This window comes from Penicillium daleae, assembly GCF_028827525.1.
Source record: "Penicillium daleae strain IBT 16125 chromosome Unknown utg000006l_segment0_segment0, whole genome shotgun sequence".
NCBI lineage: Eukaryota > Fungi > Ascomycota > Eurotiomycetes > Eurotiales > Aspergillaceae > Penicillium > Penicillium daleae.
In genome coordinates this window covers 3,770,127-3,784,873 of record NW_026623154.1, presented here as the reverse complement: position 1 = coordinate 3,784,873, position 14,747 = coordinate 3,770,127, and the positions used below count along the sequence as shown (strand labels likewise).

The 14,747-nt window shown below is 51.5% G+C and overlaps 6 protein-coding genes across 6 annotated transcripts; 4 read left to right on the top strand and 2 right to left on the bottom strand.

The window, feature by feature from the left end:
• Positions 1-348: 348 nt before the first annotated feature.
• On the top strand, positions 349-846 carry N7458_007064 (uncharacterized protein; the record flags this gene model as incomplete). The annotated part of the gene is made up of 2 exons (XM_056910446.1): positions 349-462; positions 532-846. 2 exons carry the CDS (start codon positions 349-351, stop codon positions 844-846), a joined length of 429 nt encoding a protein of 142 aa, XP_056766150.1.
• Positions 847-1,819: 973 nt separating this feature from the next.
• On the top strand, positions 1,820-2,557 carry N7458_007063 (uncharacterized protein; the record flags this gene model as incomplete). Its single annotated transcript, XM_056910445.1, has 1 exon — positions 1,820-2,557. The coding sequence occupies one exon, from the start codon at positions 1,820-1,822 to the stop codon at positions 2,555-2,557; it is 738 nt and encodes a 245-aa protein (XP_056766149.1).
• Positions 2,558-5,172: 2,615 nt separating this feature from the next.
• N7458_007062 (40S ribosomal eS12 domain-containing protein) lies at positions 5,173-6,048 on the bottom strand (the record flags this gene model as incomplete). Its single annotated transcript, XM_056910444.1, has 2 exons — positions 5,173-5,552; positions 5,736-6,048. The coding sequence occupies 2 exons, from the start codon at positions 6,046-6,048 to the stop codon at positions 5,173-5,175; spliced, it is 693 nt and encodes a 230-aa protein (XP_056766148.1).
• Positions 6,049-6,391: 343 nt separating this feature from the next.
• On the top strand, positions 6,392-8,746 carry N7458_007061 (coiled-coil domain-containing protein MAD1; the record flags this gene model as incomplete). The annotated part of the gene is made up of 3 exons (XM_056910443.1): positions 6,392-6,524; positions 6,609-6,760; positions 6,815-8,746. 3 exons carry the CDS (start codon positions 6,392-6,394, stop codon positions 8,744-8,746), a joined length of 2,217 nt encoding a protein of 738 aa, XP_056766147.1.
• A 955-nt stretch (positions 8,747-9,701) lies between these two features.
• N7458_007060 (uncharacterized protein) lies at positions 9,702-12,829 on the bottom strand (the record flags this gene model as incomplete). Its single annotated transcript, XM_056910442.1, has 8 exons — positions 9,702-10,853; positions 10,908-11,013; positions 11,067-11,146; positions 11,209-11,591; positions 11,660-12,354; positions 12,428-12,513; positions 12,613-12,705; positions 12,794-12,829. The coding sequence occupies 8 exons, from the start codon at positions 12,827-12,829 to the stop codon at positions 9,702-9,704; spliced, it is 2,631 nt and encodes an 876-aa protein (XP_056766146.1).
• Positions 12,830-13,167: 338 nt separating this feature from the next.
• N7458_007059 (putative cell division protein kinase (Ctk1)) lies at positions 13,168-14,610 on the top strand (the record flags this gene model as incomplete). The annotated part of the gene is made up of 5 exons (XM_056910441.1): positions 13,168-13,223; positions 13,279-13,381; positions 13,452-14,303; positions 14,370-14,525; positions 14,578-14,610. The coding sequence occupies 5 exons, from the start codon at positions 13,168-13,170 to the stop codon at positions 14,608-14,610; spliced, it is 1,200 nt and encodes a 399-aa protein (XP_056766145.1).
• Positions 14,611-14,747: the final 137 nt, after the last annotated feature.

Here is a 14,747-nt window from a genome sequence, read left to right as displayed (position 1 = left end):
CGGATATACAGTTTCAATCCATTCCGTTATCCATCGCCTAAGCACGCGCCTTGACAGCGACGGCGGATTCATCTTTCGGTGATGAAGTAAGCTTGAATTGCTGGTTTCAGTGGAGAAATGTTGGAGACATGAGATTCCAAGTCTTTGGTGGCCATCAATGTCGTCATGGTCGCGGCAAACGTCACTGGCCATGATGTCGCGTGCCAAACAAAAGCCATACAGCCATTTATAAGAGACTGTCACAATCTCTAAATTGCCATCAGATCACTACCGACCACAACCCGTATCTTTCCAGTTAAACTCCACGGCTCTCCTCAACTTCATTCATCCACCTACACAACCTTCAATATGTCCGAGCAGACCTTCCACACTACTCGCCAGGACCTGCGCAAGGCCGAGTCTCGCATCGCCCAGCAGCATGGCGGTAACACCCCTTCCGACTCCAACCTCTCTCAGATGAAGGTGAGCCCCTCTCATATCAAGTAACCTCGATACAGTAGGACAAGTTACTAATCATTCAATCTCATCCAGTCCATAATCGACCAGAACACCGACAAGTCTAAGCAAATCGACGAGGCCAAGGCCAGCCTGCCTCTGCCTGATCAGCCTCCCGTCGCCAGTGATTGGAACTCTTCCGACCAGCGAACTGTCAACGTTGGCTCTGGTGGTATCGAGGGCCCCATCTCTGGTGACAACGACACCGCTCTTCGTGGCCCCGCCACTGCAGGAAGCAGTGCTCGCATAGATGGCGCTGAGCTCCACAAGTCCACCGCACCTGGTGACAAGGTTGGCCGTCAGCGTGTTGAGGGTCTGGAGAACCTGCCCTCGGATGCTACTGCTCGTTAGCTGAAGATTCCTGGACTACGGGATCCAAGTTTTGTAAGATAGCCATTTTCACGGAGTCACGATCGAAATGAATTCATTCCAATAAAAATGACAATCTATGAAATCTATAACGTATATAACTACAGCACTCCTTGTAGAGTAGATACTCACCGTCAGTACCTGCTGCTCCCATTTGACTTTGTGCGGCGTTTTGAAGAATACAGTAGAATCATGGCCGAACATGTACTGTAGCCTGAGTCTCAGCGGGTGAGTAGTATATACATGTGGATCTGAGAGGCCCAGATAATGCGCCAGATCCATCCCCTCAAATATTAGAAAGGTATCAGGCTCAGTGATGTCTCAGTCGATCTAGATCTGCAAAAAGAAGTGTTCAATGCTCGGGTTTCCCGATTCGGAAGTATACATTGTTTGCATAGTTTGTTAGTTCCGAGGCTCGGGTTTGACGTCAAAGCCCCATGTCCTCGCCATCCTGCCCGGTTTTCCTTACAAAAAAACATTGGAGATAAGGGACGAAGTTGGGGGAATCCATGATGTGATAGGCAATGTGGGGGCTGGGTCTCCCATCAGCAGAAGATGCCCGGTTCCCGAAGCCGTGTATCAAGAGCAAACGAGAATCCAGAGGCTCCACTGCACCTTGTCTCGAATCTCCAGTCCGCCACCGAGTGTGTCTGGCTCGCAGCTACTTGACGTGACTGCACCTTCGAGATGAAGGTCATAGAACACTTATGAGGGCTGGTTGTTACCGTAAGTGTGACATCACTCGCCTGGATACAGCAATTGCTGTATATTATTTGGCGGGGCTTGCTACGTGGTTATCAAACCACTCGGATTGCCTGTTATATAACTTCGCCATCGCATTTGCCAATCCAATCTTTGTCAACTACTCACTAGATTATAATCAACTCTTCAAATTGCACGCCGCTCCATCCTTTCAAATCTACAAACTTCATTTCAACGCAGCGAAATCACCATCATGGATCTTCAAGGCACTCCCATTGCTCCCGGTCCCCGCAGCACAAAGGTCACCACCGACCCTCGTACCTACCAGCAGCCCATCGAAGAGCCCTCTGGACCAATAATCAACGATTCCCTCGCCGCCGAGTCCGTTCGCAGTGGTGGTGCTTTCTCTGAAAACCGAGGCGCCGAGCCCATGGGCGTGTCTGGCAAACAGTCCACTCTGAAGAACACTGATACCTCAGCCGCATCTACCCTCCCCTCTGCCCCTGTTGGTAGCCTCCGTGGGGATAACCAGCGTCCGGGAAAGTATCCTGAGGCCCTGGGCGGCCAAGGTAAATTCCCTGGAACCCACATCACCGGCTATGCTGGCGGCTCGACTGCCGCTAAGCAGGAGATGGGCATTCACAAGGGCGAATACGCCGCCTCTAAGCACCTGCCAGGTCGGGCCGCTGCCAGCGGCAGCAGCCAGTACAACAACGGCCAAGCCCCTTCTTACATCAACAACGTGACAGACGGCCACCAGGGCGAGAAGCCCAAGGGTAAGAATCTGCACGTGGGTGGCTTCAGCTCTACCGAGAGCAACAATGCCAGCTTTACCTCTGAGATTGGCTCCGACATGGACCCTGGTCGTGCTGCAGAGAACAAGTTCCAGCGCCGAGTGGCTGAGAGTGGTGCGAGTGCCGCCGGTCCCCATCAGAAGGGTGTTGAGGACCAGAACTTGTACGAGACTCTGGAGTCGGATCAGCGTGCTTAAAATGTGACTTCCGAGTTGATAGTCTTTGAGCGAGCAATTGTTCTTTTTCTAGCCCATGGCTACAATTATAATCAGGACCATTGACGAGTGAATGGTCAAATATCATATACAATAGGTCTTCATGAAATCTGAAGTGCCATATTTGTAAATAAAGAAAAATTCCATCATAGATTATACAGTGGCAGTTCAAAAGTCTGAAACAAGAGACCGAGCGAAAAGACCATCTAAATATGCTTCGACTTTACGTTTTTATCAGATTTTTCTGAATATCTTTTGAACCCTCTTTCTAGATATTCCCGGCAGTTTTATTCAACCTGCCTTTTAAAGTATAGCTGATGAGACGGGGTTGAACTTTCCTGGGTGTTGCAAACTTATGGAACGCCACTGTACGAGCTGCTATTCGTAATGTAAAAACGCATCTTGAACCTGTCTGGGTGACTCATGCTGTATACACGCGTTCAAAAGATACGGTAATCATCAACCTCTGGCTCCGAATCTGATCCAGAGTCCGAGTTGGAGTCACTCATCAACGATACACTATCCACGCAACTTTCTGCCTTTTGACCAGGAACAGTAAGTGCACCCAATGGTATTTTGCCATGTTCACCTGAACTCGATACACTGTCTCTCAGGAGACCATCACCTTCCATCGCAAGCCTCGCAGCCCGCCTTTTCTTCCACAGATAATTCCCCAATTCAACCATTGCAATTGTAAAAATCGCAATCCACACTAAGGAGAGGAGAAGCACAACAGTCGTAAAGATCCCTGGAAGTGGCAACCGAGGGGGGCATTTCGGTGCAAACTTCAAAAATGGAAACGAGATTCGGTAAGACAGGAAGGAGATAGAATGAGTAGGTGAGATTTGCAACGTTGAAGTCACGTATGATTCGGTTTCTGGGTCAAGGTGTGTTTCAATTTCATCTTCTTGATTGCTGAAAACTTCTCCATAGTGGTGCAGTCTTTGAGGGACGACGTGCTTTGATTCGGCGACTGAGATGTCTTGCTTGTTTGTGACAGCGTGACTGTGGCCAACAGGCAAATAGTCTGATGTTGGCGCGACTGGCACGAGTACGGACACGAGCGATTCTTCCGAGGATAGATCTCGTTTAGAAGGTGTACTTCTTTCAACCAGTTTATTATAATGGGATGTTTTCATCTGCGTTATTTTTGGTCAGTCTGGCGAACGTACGCTGTGTAGAGTGAAGGACATTTCCAACCTGTGACAGTTGAGAACCCCGAGGTGTTTCTTCCTTTTCAGAGGCCTTCCACACCTCCCGTGTTCCTAGATCCTTCAACTCTACATTCTGAACCCATTGCTGAGTGCGGATGGGTTGAGACGTAACCGGGCTCACAAAGACCACGATGAGAGCCACCAGAACCCAATGAGGTAGTGGGGTATACCTGGCAATCGTCATACTGTAATTGAAAATGTTCTGATAATTATCGCTGTAAATGGGTCATGCAATTGAATTTCGCAATGTGCGTGCTATGTATCCGCCATATGCAGGCAATAAAAAATGAACGCCGATGCCTAAGGGCAGGGCAAGAATCTCTTATATATTATTTTGCAAGTTAAAACTCGCAGACAGGGATAACCGAAAACGACCGCAAGGGCCCTCGTAGGCGTCGCTCGGGACCAACAAAGATGCCGCGTACGACCTACCACAAGGCTGTTCCTGGGAGGGGCAAGGAGACCTTTCAATCCAGGAGGGGGCAGTCTTTTTTCATCCAAAGGTGATTGGCATGTGTGTTGTGCTTGTCGGGTTGCGGTATGCGGTCAGCCCCCTTGATTGAACTATTGAAGAAGCATAGGCGATCGATCAGACCGATCGTCATTAAAGGAAAACGCCACCGGCCTGATAGTCTAGGCTTGATGCAAGGCCGATCGCCTGGAACACTACAATCCACTGTACTCGGTTGCTGTTATCATTAGATTCGCCCTGGACTCATAGATACAATAAATTGCGTCCTGGTTTTGTGTTGATTTACAGTAGGATTCCGAATATCTTCCAAAATGCCTTGCTGTGCCACTACAAGCTAGACGTGACCTTTGCAACGATCCCATAGACGAATGGTTCTTCAATTCGGCTGTCGCTGTGTAACCATCTTGGACAGGTCTTAACACTCGGTCAATGCGTCGAGTTACCTTCAATTTTTGAACGGCAATCTGTGTGACTGAAGCCTTTTCTAGCTACTATGGAATAAAATGGGTTCCAGACGAACGATTGAGGCATAAACGATGCTGAAGTCAAGCTCCATGTGTTATCAGCCAGGTGAAATCCACAAGTCACATGGAAGGCCCACTCAGATCGATATTGGCAAGTAAAAAAGAATCAAAGGAACCGAGGAGCATGTTAATATCATGCATAGATGCACGGTGTGAATTCTCATTGGAAGTCTTCCTGCCTTTTTTCATACACCGTTAAGAAAACGCCGAACTGCAGTATAGCAAATAGGAAATAAAATAGAAACCCAAAGGCCGGACCCCCAAAGAGACATGCACGGTCCTATCAGACAAGAACAAAACCCTGTACAATAAGAGAACCCACCAATAATCACGAACGTAGGGAAGAGAGCAAAGCGTGAAAAAAATCGGATAGGCTTAGTAGCGTCTTTAGAGGTTGACGCTCTTTCCCTCCTTCTCAGCGAGCTTGGCCAACTCCTCGAAAACCTTGCTGAAGTCCTCGCCATCGGCGTCCTCGTCGAGCTTCTTGTTCTTGCCAGACTTGGGGGTGACCATGACAACACTGGTGGGGCGCTTGGTGGCAGCAGAGGCACCGAGCTCAGCGCGGGAGGTCACGAAGACGTAGGGAATGCCGTGGTCCTCGCACAGAACGGGGATGTGAGAAATAACGTCCATGGGGGAGATGTCGGCAGCGAGAATGACAACGCCGGAGGGGATGTCGATCTTGGCGTTGGCGGCGGGGACAGGCGACTTGCGGAGGGCCTTGACGACTTCCTTGACACCGCGCTTCAGAGACTTGTTGACGGCAGCTATGGAAGAAATAAGATGTTAGCTATATATCCGGATTGAAAAAAAAAAGTTATGCATTGGAGTTGCGCCGGTGCAATTGGCACAGCGCTGAGACAGAAGAACAATTATTCTTATCCCTCCAAGTCCAATGAAGCACACGATGGACTAAAATGGTTCCAAATAAAGATCATGGCACAACTTACCCTTCTTGACGCTCTTGAACACCTTCTTGGCCTGCTTGTCCTCAACCAACGGGTTGGCGAAGGGCACGACAGCGCCGACGGGGCGGTCAACAGCCATGGCATCGACCTCAACTTCGGCGACACCAGCAGCAGCAGCCTGGTCCAAGCCCTCCAGGACCTGGGAGGTGATCTCCTTCTCTACCGCATCAGCGAGAGCGGTCTTGTCCTTCTTTTCCTTCTTGTCCTTCTTGGACTTGTGAATACCGTCCTTCTCCGCACGCTTCTCCTTCTTCTCAGCGCGCTTCTTGTCCTTCTCGACCTTGTCCTTGCCCATGTTGTCGGATTTGAATTGGAGACGGGGGGCAAAAGAGAGTTGGGTGGGTTGAATGGGTGGTGTGTGTCAAGAGAATTCCGCCTCGAAATAATTTCTTAAAATTTTGACGCTAGTCCCGATGCAGAAGCTCTGGGCTGCTGACTAAGGCCCAAACATTCAAAGCCGCCGAAGGCTCGCGAACAACTTCAATGAGCTCTCCTCAAGTCGCGTCGTGTCTTCTCTCGCCTAGAAGGAAGATAGGGACAGTCTTGAAGTGTTGGCAATCGTCACTGTGGCAGGGCTCGATGTGCCCATTGCTCTTGGTTGCAACTGGAACGTGATCCGCCAACGCCTCTAATACGCCATGGAGAACAGCCCGACAAAGCGACCAGCATCCCAGCTAATTGCTGGGTTTGCGTCGCCTTCCGCACCGGCCAGCTCGCGCAGTGTTATGCAGCAGTCTGTGCTATCCGTACGGCCTCAGCAGCAAACTCACGGTTCGAACCCTTCATCCTCTCCGTCGATTAGCGACGAAAGACAGAGGCACATTCTCCGAACTGACCACTTATGACCGCTCGTAGATGCCGAGAAAGATGAATTGCGCGTCCAAGTCAGTACGCTTACGTACGAACTCGCAAACCTCAAGCAGGAGCGAGAGATGGAAGCGATCCGGTTCGAGAAAGAGACTAGAAGCCTCCAATTAAAGGCTGATGCGGACTTTCGGAAAGCGCAGGTGAGAGTTACTAAGATTAGATGGAAATATCAGGGCTGACACACCCGGTGACAGGCAGCCGAGTCCGCAAGCCTCCGGGCCACTACGAAGACTGAAGCTTTGGCGAAGGAGTTGAAAGAGACCCAGGAGCAATCACTCGGCGACAAAACGGGATTGGAGCGCAAGATACGAGATTTGCAAGATGAAAGGCAGAACATTCAAGAAGAGTTAAATGACACTCAAGCTCAATTATCGGACAAAGAGCGTCACTTCAAGTACCAGATTAACGAACTCGAAACGGTCCGCGCCTCCCTTCAAAAAACGATCGAAGAGCTCCAGCATGATTTGCAAGAGGCGCGCAACTCCCAGCAAGCCACTCAGGAAAAGCTGGCTCAACGTGAGGCCGAAGTGGCGGATCTCGAATCCCAAAATATACAATTGAAGGCCGACGGCAGCGATGCAGAGGCATTGACAGTTCTGAAGCGGGAGCTGTCGGAACAGGTCAACCACATCCGGGAGCTAGAAACAGCAAACCGAGAGCAGACGATAGAATTGCGCCATCTACGAAAAGTGCAGAAGAATGTGGAAGTGGTTGAGGAGCAGAAGCGGTCGCTCGAGAATCAGCTGCAGCTGATGAGCGGGCTGGAGGCGGAACTTGGTACCGTTCAAATTCAGAAACAGGTTCTGGAGGACGAACGACAGTCGTGGGCCAGTCTCTTGCAAGAAAACGATCAACCCATGGAATTTGATTCCCCCGAGGCAGTGGTCAGGGCTCTTGTCCAAGAGCGGATTGAGAAGGCCACCTTAGTCGACCGACTCGGAACAGTTGATGCGCAATTCTTGGAGAAGGACGAAACAATCAACAGCCTTGAGAAAGAGAAGGTCCAACTTCGCCAAGAGCTAGAGAAGCTCCGCGTTGCGGGAAGCATTTCTACGGGTGCTTTAGCACCAGCTGCTGCAGAGGCTCGCGTTCGCTCGAGGTTGGAGAGACAGCGTGCTCTCGCTGTGAAGGAAGTCGAATACCTCCGGGCACAGCTCAAGACCTTCGATACCGAAGAGGAGACGATGAACACAGAGCAGACCTACGATGAACAAAAGTCGGCACAAATCGCACAGCTGGAACAGCTGGTTGACGAGTACCGCAACGATCTTCAAAAGGCGCATGAAGAACTTTCCAAGCGTGAGGTGCCTCCGCAACAGGAGGATGCTCAAGCTCGGGGTACAAAGCGCCCCCTGTCGCCCGCAGATAGTGACGCTGAGAGTGAGCGCCTTGCAGTCTTGACCCGCAAGAACCGCAAGCTTCAAGAGTCACTTTCAAAGTCACAACAGGCCACAACCCTGGCTGAACGAGAGCTCAAGGCTGCGAAATCTCAGATCAAGTCTTTGAAATCTAAATCCCACACGCGGATTCTGGAACTAAGAGAGAATCCAACGGCGGAAGCCGAGAAGATCAAACTGACCACCTTGAACACGCTCCGCTCCGAGAATCAGGCTCTCTTGGCCCAGCTTCGCGGAGAGCACTCCGGCGTCAAAGTGGTGCCCGTCAGTTCACTCGACAACCTCAACCTCGAAATGCAGGAAATGGAGCGGGTCGTGGCAGACAAGGAGAAGCGCATGCGCCGGTTCAAGGAAATCTTTACAGCCAAGTCTTCCGAGTTCCGGGAAGCTGTCGCCTCCCTGCTAGGCTACAAGCTTGACTTCCTCCCTAACGGCCGTGTACGCGTCACCTCAATGTTCCATTTATCAGCCGCATACCGCCATGGCGACAGCTCCGCGCCCTCCGATGCTCGTGGGCCTGGCAGCATGGGCGACGGAGAGGAGAACTCGATTGTCTTCGATGGCGAGAATGGCACGATGAAGATTTCTGGTGGACCGAATAGTCTTTTCGCACTGGAGATCAAGCCTCTCATCAAGTTTTGGGTTGAAGAGAGGAAAGACATCCCGTGCTTTTTGGCGGCGATGACACTCGACTTCTATGATAAAACGACCAGGGCTGCAAGAATATAGAGCCTTTTGTTTCTGGGACCTCGCTGTGGTCATTTGTATTGTTAGCTTTGTGGAGTTTTTTTCTATATCTTGCAAGTGAATGATTCCCCGGCACGACGGATTTTGTGCTATGTTTAACCCTTTCTGATATTCTGCCATGTTCATTGTTAATGTATTCACTATGGAAGAATCGCATGCTATGAAATATTTTCCCCAGTGTCTTGCTCATTCAGTCGATCTCCTAGATCTGAATAGGAAAGTGGGATGCGGCAGGGGTCTGCTCATCACATTCTGAACACTCGGCAACAGGCTTGAAGATAGCCATATGGCCTTCTTGGGTGACATTGATCGTATTTCAGTATTGAGCTATGTAAGTCTGTCAACAAACTGCAAGTAGGTATACCTCAAAAGGTTTGATCGTGTCACCTCCACAACATGTCCCGCCTGCAGAGATATATGTGTCTGGGTGCGCGACCCACAGTTTTGTATCCTACCTATCCAAGACAGCCTGGTTGTTTGACCAGGATATTCCTAACCACCAATGCAAGACGCAGCTTATTGCCTCTATCAGATAAAAGAGCAGCCACTTCTTGCTTCAGCTCTACATCGCCGAAGAGAAAACAGAATCCACAAATTCAAACCCCAGCCCAGAGTCACCTCCAGGTCTTACGGGAACGTAAATACTCAGATTCAAAGCCTAACTACAAACCCAATAAAAAAAAACAGAATAACGAAAGGGGGAAAAGAAAGTAAGACTAAGTGCTATTTGCAGGACAGAAAGTTGGGGGGAGCGTGGGAGATCAAGAAATGAAAGAAGCCATGTCAACCAATGGCAGCATCGCTCGGCCTTTGCTATATCTCCTCCTAGGGCTAGTTGCTATCGGGTAACAACTCACACAGAAGAACCAGAGCACACCCCAGACAAGGGTATATACGGACTAAGCCGATGCCGTTGGTTTGTCATGAAAATGCCCATCTAAGCAGAGACATACTTTCCAGCGACCAGCTTGCGTGACGTCGGGACTTCCTCCCAGGAGGGAACAGGTGTAGCAGGCTTGCCCTCATCCGCGAAAGGATCAATTTCCTTTGGACCAGCGTGTGCAGGAGCACGGCTGATACCCAGTCGGGAGCCGGTCTCGGTGGTGCGAAGCTCGAATTTGGCCTCAACATTACCCTTGCGGGGGCCGGGAGTTGATGTAGAGAAACGCACGAGGAACTTGCCGTCCTCGCCGCCTGAACCGGGGGCCTTGACTTCTAGCTCGGGGATCTTCCAGACCACAGTGGAGGTCTTGCGACGGAAAGTCGCGCCGGTGTTGGGGTACATCACGGCGCTGGTAGCGTGGGCGACTGAGCCGCGTGGCTCCTTGGTGATCTCGTCCTCGGCGGCAATGTCCAGACCGACGGTCAGGACGACGTTCTGGAGGGTGATTGAGCTGGTGGTAGCCGAGGTGAAGGAGGGGTTGAGGTTGTAGAAGATGATTGCGCTTGCTTGGTTCTCTTGCAAGTTCCAAGCCGGCTTGAAGATGACCGGGCAGTAGGCCGAGTGGTTAGTCGGGTCAAGGTGCAGCTGGTACTTGAAGGCAACAGTTGGTATGGGCCGTGAAATACTGCCCAGCTGGATATCGTATTCGCCGCGCTTCTCTTCGGCACCATCCTTACTGGGTTCATGAACGAAGCTTGGGTTAGCGGCGACCTTCTCTAGAATGGGGAAGTTATCAAGACGAATGCGCAGATTGTCTGCGGGGGCGCCGGGCATAGGGTTATGTGCGAGGGCAAGCTCTCCCAGAACAGACGACTTGGTCGCGTTGCCCTCTGAGAACCATGCGTTGACTGTTTCGATGATGGATGCATTCAAGCCGGGCTCGTGAAGCTCGGGATGAATGCTAGGCCCATGGCCATGCATAGTGTGTCCGGATCGAACCGATGTAGTATCCGACATAGCATGGTCCTCCGTCGCAGTGCTGGGAGATGCGGCATGCTTGATAGGTGAAGATGGGCCATATAGATCAGATGCAGCTGATGTAGCGGTCATATCGGAACTTGGGTTGGGAACAAAGATGGTGTTCCGAACGTCACGACGGCCTCGGAGAGTGCCTGCATTTCGTCTGATGCCTGGCTGTGGAGCGCGCTATTTCATAATACTTAGCCTCAAAGTTGATAGATATGTATAAGAAGAACTTACCATCCGAAGGGTGTTTGCCATATCATCCATAGCCTTCTTGGCTTGGCTTTCATCTTCAAAGATAGGCTGATCTCGAATCGTCAAGTTCATGCCCGAGTCCTCCATGCTGAATTCCACTATGTTAGAACTGTCTATGCGTAATCAGAAGGGCTCACATACCCTGCTGCTTCTCTCTGGGCACGTGTGATCTCATCTACAGTTGAAGGTCGCTCAGTGAAGCCTTCAGAATCAACATGGGCCTGTTGAAACGGTCAATAAGCCGTGTCAATGTGTTTGAAAACATTTCAATTGCAATGCATACCGGGGCGGTGCCATTGCTAACTATTCCAGCTTGAGCTTCCGCCAAAGTTCCATTCGTAGCGGATGGCTCTTGTTTGGTGATCGGCGCAGGCGGAATGGTATCAGCGACATTGTGGTCGTGTGACACGCTCGGATTCCGCAATGATGATTCCTCGGTCAAGGATGTTCCCGGTCGATCTGCAGTTGATGGCGGAGATTCGGGGATTTGCATCTCCCTTGAAGAGTCGGACCTCTTAAAGGGTCCGAATGGGCTTCGATGCTTCTTCTCTGCCTTTCGGTCAAAGCTTCCAGCTGTTGGTCCAATCACACTCTTCCGGCGGTTCATCACTGTCCCGAGTCGTCTCAACCCACCCAGTGGTGTATGTCGAGGAACGGGCTCTGGAGCTACAAGCGAATTACAAAATGTCAGTCTTAGGTTCCAGAGGCTTTGCTATTTCTTGGTACGAACTCACCTGGTGGTGTTTGCACAGCAGCTGGAGCTGGAGTCTGCGACCTCGCCGATCGCTGACTAGCTGCATCATCTTGAATAGGTGGAGGTGGCGCAAGTGGTGCAGCAGCCAGAGGAGGTGTGGCCGCAGCTGCAACAGCAGGGGGAGTCTCCGCCTGGGAATTCTGTCGCCGCGACGTCACAGGTGACAAGGGAGCGCGATTGCCAACCATCTTAGCGGCAAAGGTCTTGATTTCATCTGCCGTCTCCACGTTAAGGAGGACATTCAGACAGCTCTCAGCGGCTTGTCGGCCGCGCTCGACTTGGTCCACTTCATGAGTCTCAAGTTGGGTCAGGACATCGCGGAGGTGATTGAGACGGCTTTCATCCGCGGCCTGTAGCTGCTCATATACAAATGGAGCACGCGACTCCCATTGTTGATTCATTTCCTCCGCTGCAGCAATTGCACCGGAAAGGGCGCTTGCGCCCTTGGTGCCCTTACCTTTGGCTTTGTCCACTTTCTTTTGCGCAGAATCGATGTTCTTGGCGAGACCTGCCAGGTTGCTCTGGATCCCAGGCATTGATTGCATATCCCGACTTTTACTGTATTCTCTCAGGGGCCGTTCTACATCTTCCTCGATCTTCGTCGCAAGGGTCTCGTGCGACGCAGCGAGGGCCTCGGTGGCGTTGATGATGCGCTGCCATGGAATTTGAAAAATTCTGTCCCTTCATTAGAGTCGCAAACTCTCAAAATATTAAGCGTATGTATTCCTGGATGCAGGTTCGGACTCACCCAAGTGCAGCGCCATTGTCCAATTGGGGCCGACTGGCCAACTTCCGTAAGCTCTGGGCATAGGCTTCTTCGACGCGACGGCGCTCCTGTATCCTTGAAATCAACAGTCTGCCCCGCGGGCCCAGGGAATGTGATATGGTGTGGTATGGGGAGATTCCGGGGTAGCGGAGGCCGAGTCATCGTACCTGCAGGAAGTCCGCGATATCCGTATTGATTTTGTTGATGAGTCGGATGCGATCGTTAAGGATGGTGGAAGCTTGATTGGGATGAAGAGTGGCCTGGATAGATAGAGGAGTCCCCGCGGTCAGTATACGACTGTCCTCGCTGTAGGGTAGCAGCAGAGCGCAGAGGGTCGGTCCATCATACCAGCAAGGCTGGGTACTCCTGCCGTGAGAGCTCCATGATTTCAGATTAGACAGTTGTCAGTGCAGCGCACCGAGCGCATACTCAGCAAGCACACAGCGCCCAAGGGAATGACGAGACAGATCAGCCACCTGGTCGGGGAAGATCAATGATTGCGGGTAACGTCCGAATGCTGGAGTTCGATCGCCGAGGACGGTCATTGAGATGGAATGACGATGGCCGGGAACGCGGTGTGACGGGTCTTGGCAGAGTATGTCCAATCAGAGCAACGGAAGTTTGTTTTATTGGTTACAAGGGCCGTTTTAGGGTCACATGACATCATCGCCATCTGCTTGGGCCAGCCCGCAGAGCTTCAATCAGTGCTCCACTGGCCCGCCATGGAGTGGAGGAGCAATTTGGGTTTTACGGAGCGATTGAGGGCCATCCAGTCTCTGTTAGTTCTTCAAGTGTGTTGATCTAGCCTGATTGACACTAATATTATTGCATAGCACTGCGGTATACCAGCAAACATCGTCATCCGCGGCCTTTGCTGAGGCTCAGGCAGAGGCGAGAAGATATGAGACTGAGGCCTACGATCAGGCCACTTCCAAGGTCAGTTACTTCAGTTGCTTTTCTTATAGAGCCTCCAAGTCTTAGGAATACAAAACTGATCCAACCGTAGGAGGAATATGACCGAATGTGCCAGCAAGCGATTGATGCTGCAGAGACCAAATCTGTGGTGGCGCCGGTCATCAATGGCTCGGACGACGTGCACAATGTCTCCCAAGAGCTAGAGCCAGAGCCAGCTTCATCAGGGTCGTCAGCAGGGGAAATATTTGGACAGTATACCTCCTGCTTCCATCATTATGGTGGGCTTCAATCCACGATCTACAAATCCACGGCCAAGGACGGCACAGTGCGTGCCGTGAAGATTACTATCCCGCATCTGATGGCAGCACCTCACGATGCCCAACGCGAAGCGCGATTGCTGCGCGAGGCGGTTGGCCCTCATGTAATTCCTCTAGTTGAGACGTTCAACTTGGACGGGGGCCGGTTGGCTTTGGTGTTTCCATTTTTGCAATATGACTTTGCGAGGTTGCTCGAGCGAGACATGGTCACTGCTACACAGACACGGTCTATCCTGCGTGACATGTTTCAGGGTCTTGCGCACATTCATAAATTGGGGATTATCCATCGAGATGTCAAACCCTCCAATATTCTGATGAGCTCGCCCGATGGGCCAGCCTACTTGGCGGACTTTGGGATTTCGTGGAAAGAAGGCGACCCCGGATCTGAGCCCAGTGATCTGAAAATCACTGACGTAGGGACCACTAGCTACCGAGCTCCCGAGGTTTTGTTTGGGTACAAGGCATACGGAACTCCGCTTGATCTCTGGGCCGCTGGCTGTGTAGTGGCCGAAGCTATTACCGTTGGACATGGCGAGCTGTTTGATTCAGGGCCCGTGGGAAGCGACCTCTCCCTTATCCACTCCATTTTCAGCACCCTGGGAACTCCAGATGAACAAACCTGGCCGGTATGATATGGTTGCTCAAGTGAGAAAAAGTCCGGTGTCTGAGACTAATACTAATTGCGAGTACAGGAGGTTCATGTATTGCCAGACTGGGGCAAGGTCGAATTCTACGCCTTTCCGGCACAATCCTGGGAGGACATCCTCCCAGCAGTCTCCTCCAATGGCCGCGACCTGACCCGTCGCTTACTTCGCTACCAGAGCAGCGAGCGACATTCCGCTGACGAGGCAAGTGACTGCGAGAACAATCTCACGCATCGTCGGACTCTAATGATGGCAGGCACTCCGACATCCGTATTTCTCCACCGTTTAATCTCACGACCCATATGGCTGCCACACCACTGTGGCTGTCAGCCACACGGTACAGGGCCTACAGGGTCAGGGGGTGTGTGTGGCCCGTACCTAGGAATCAGGAGCCGTGTCATCTCGGGACAAGCGTGGCAGTGTCGA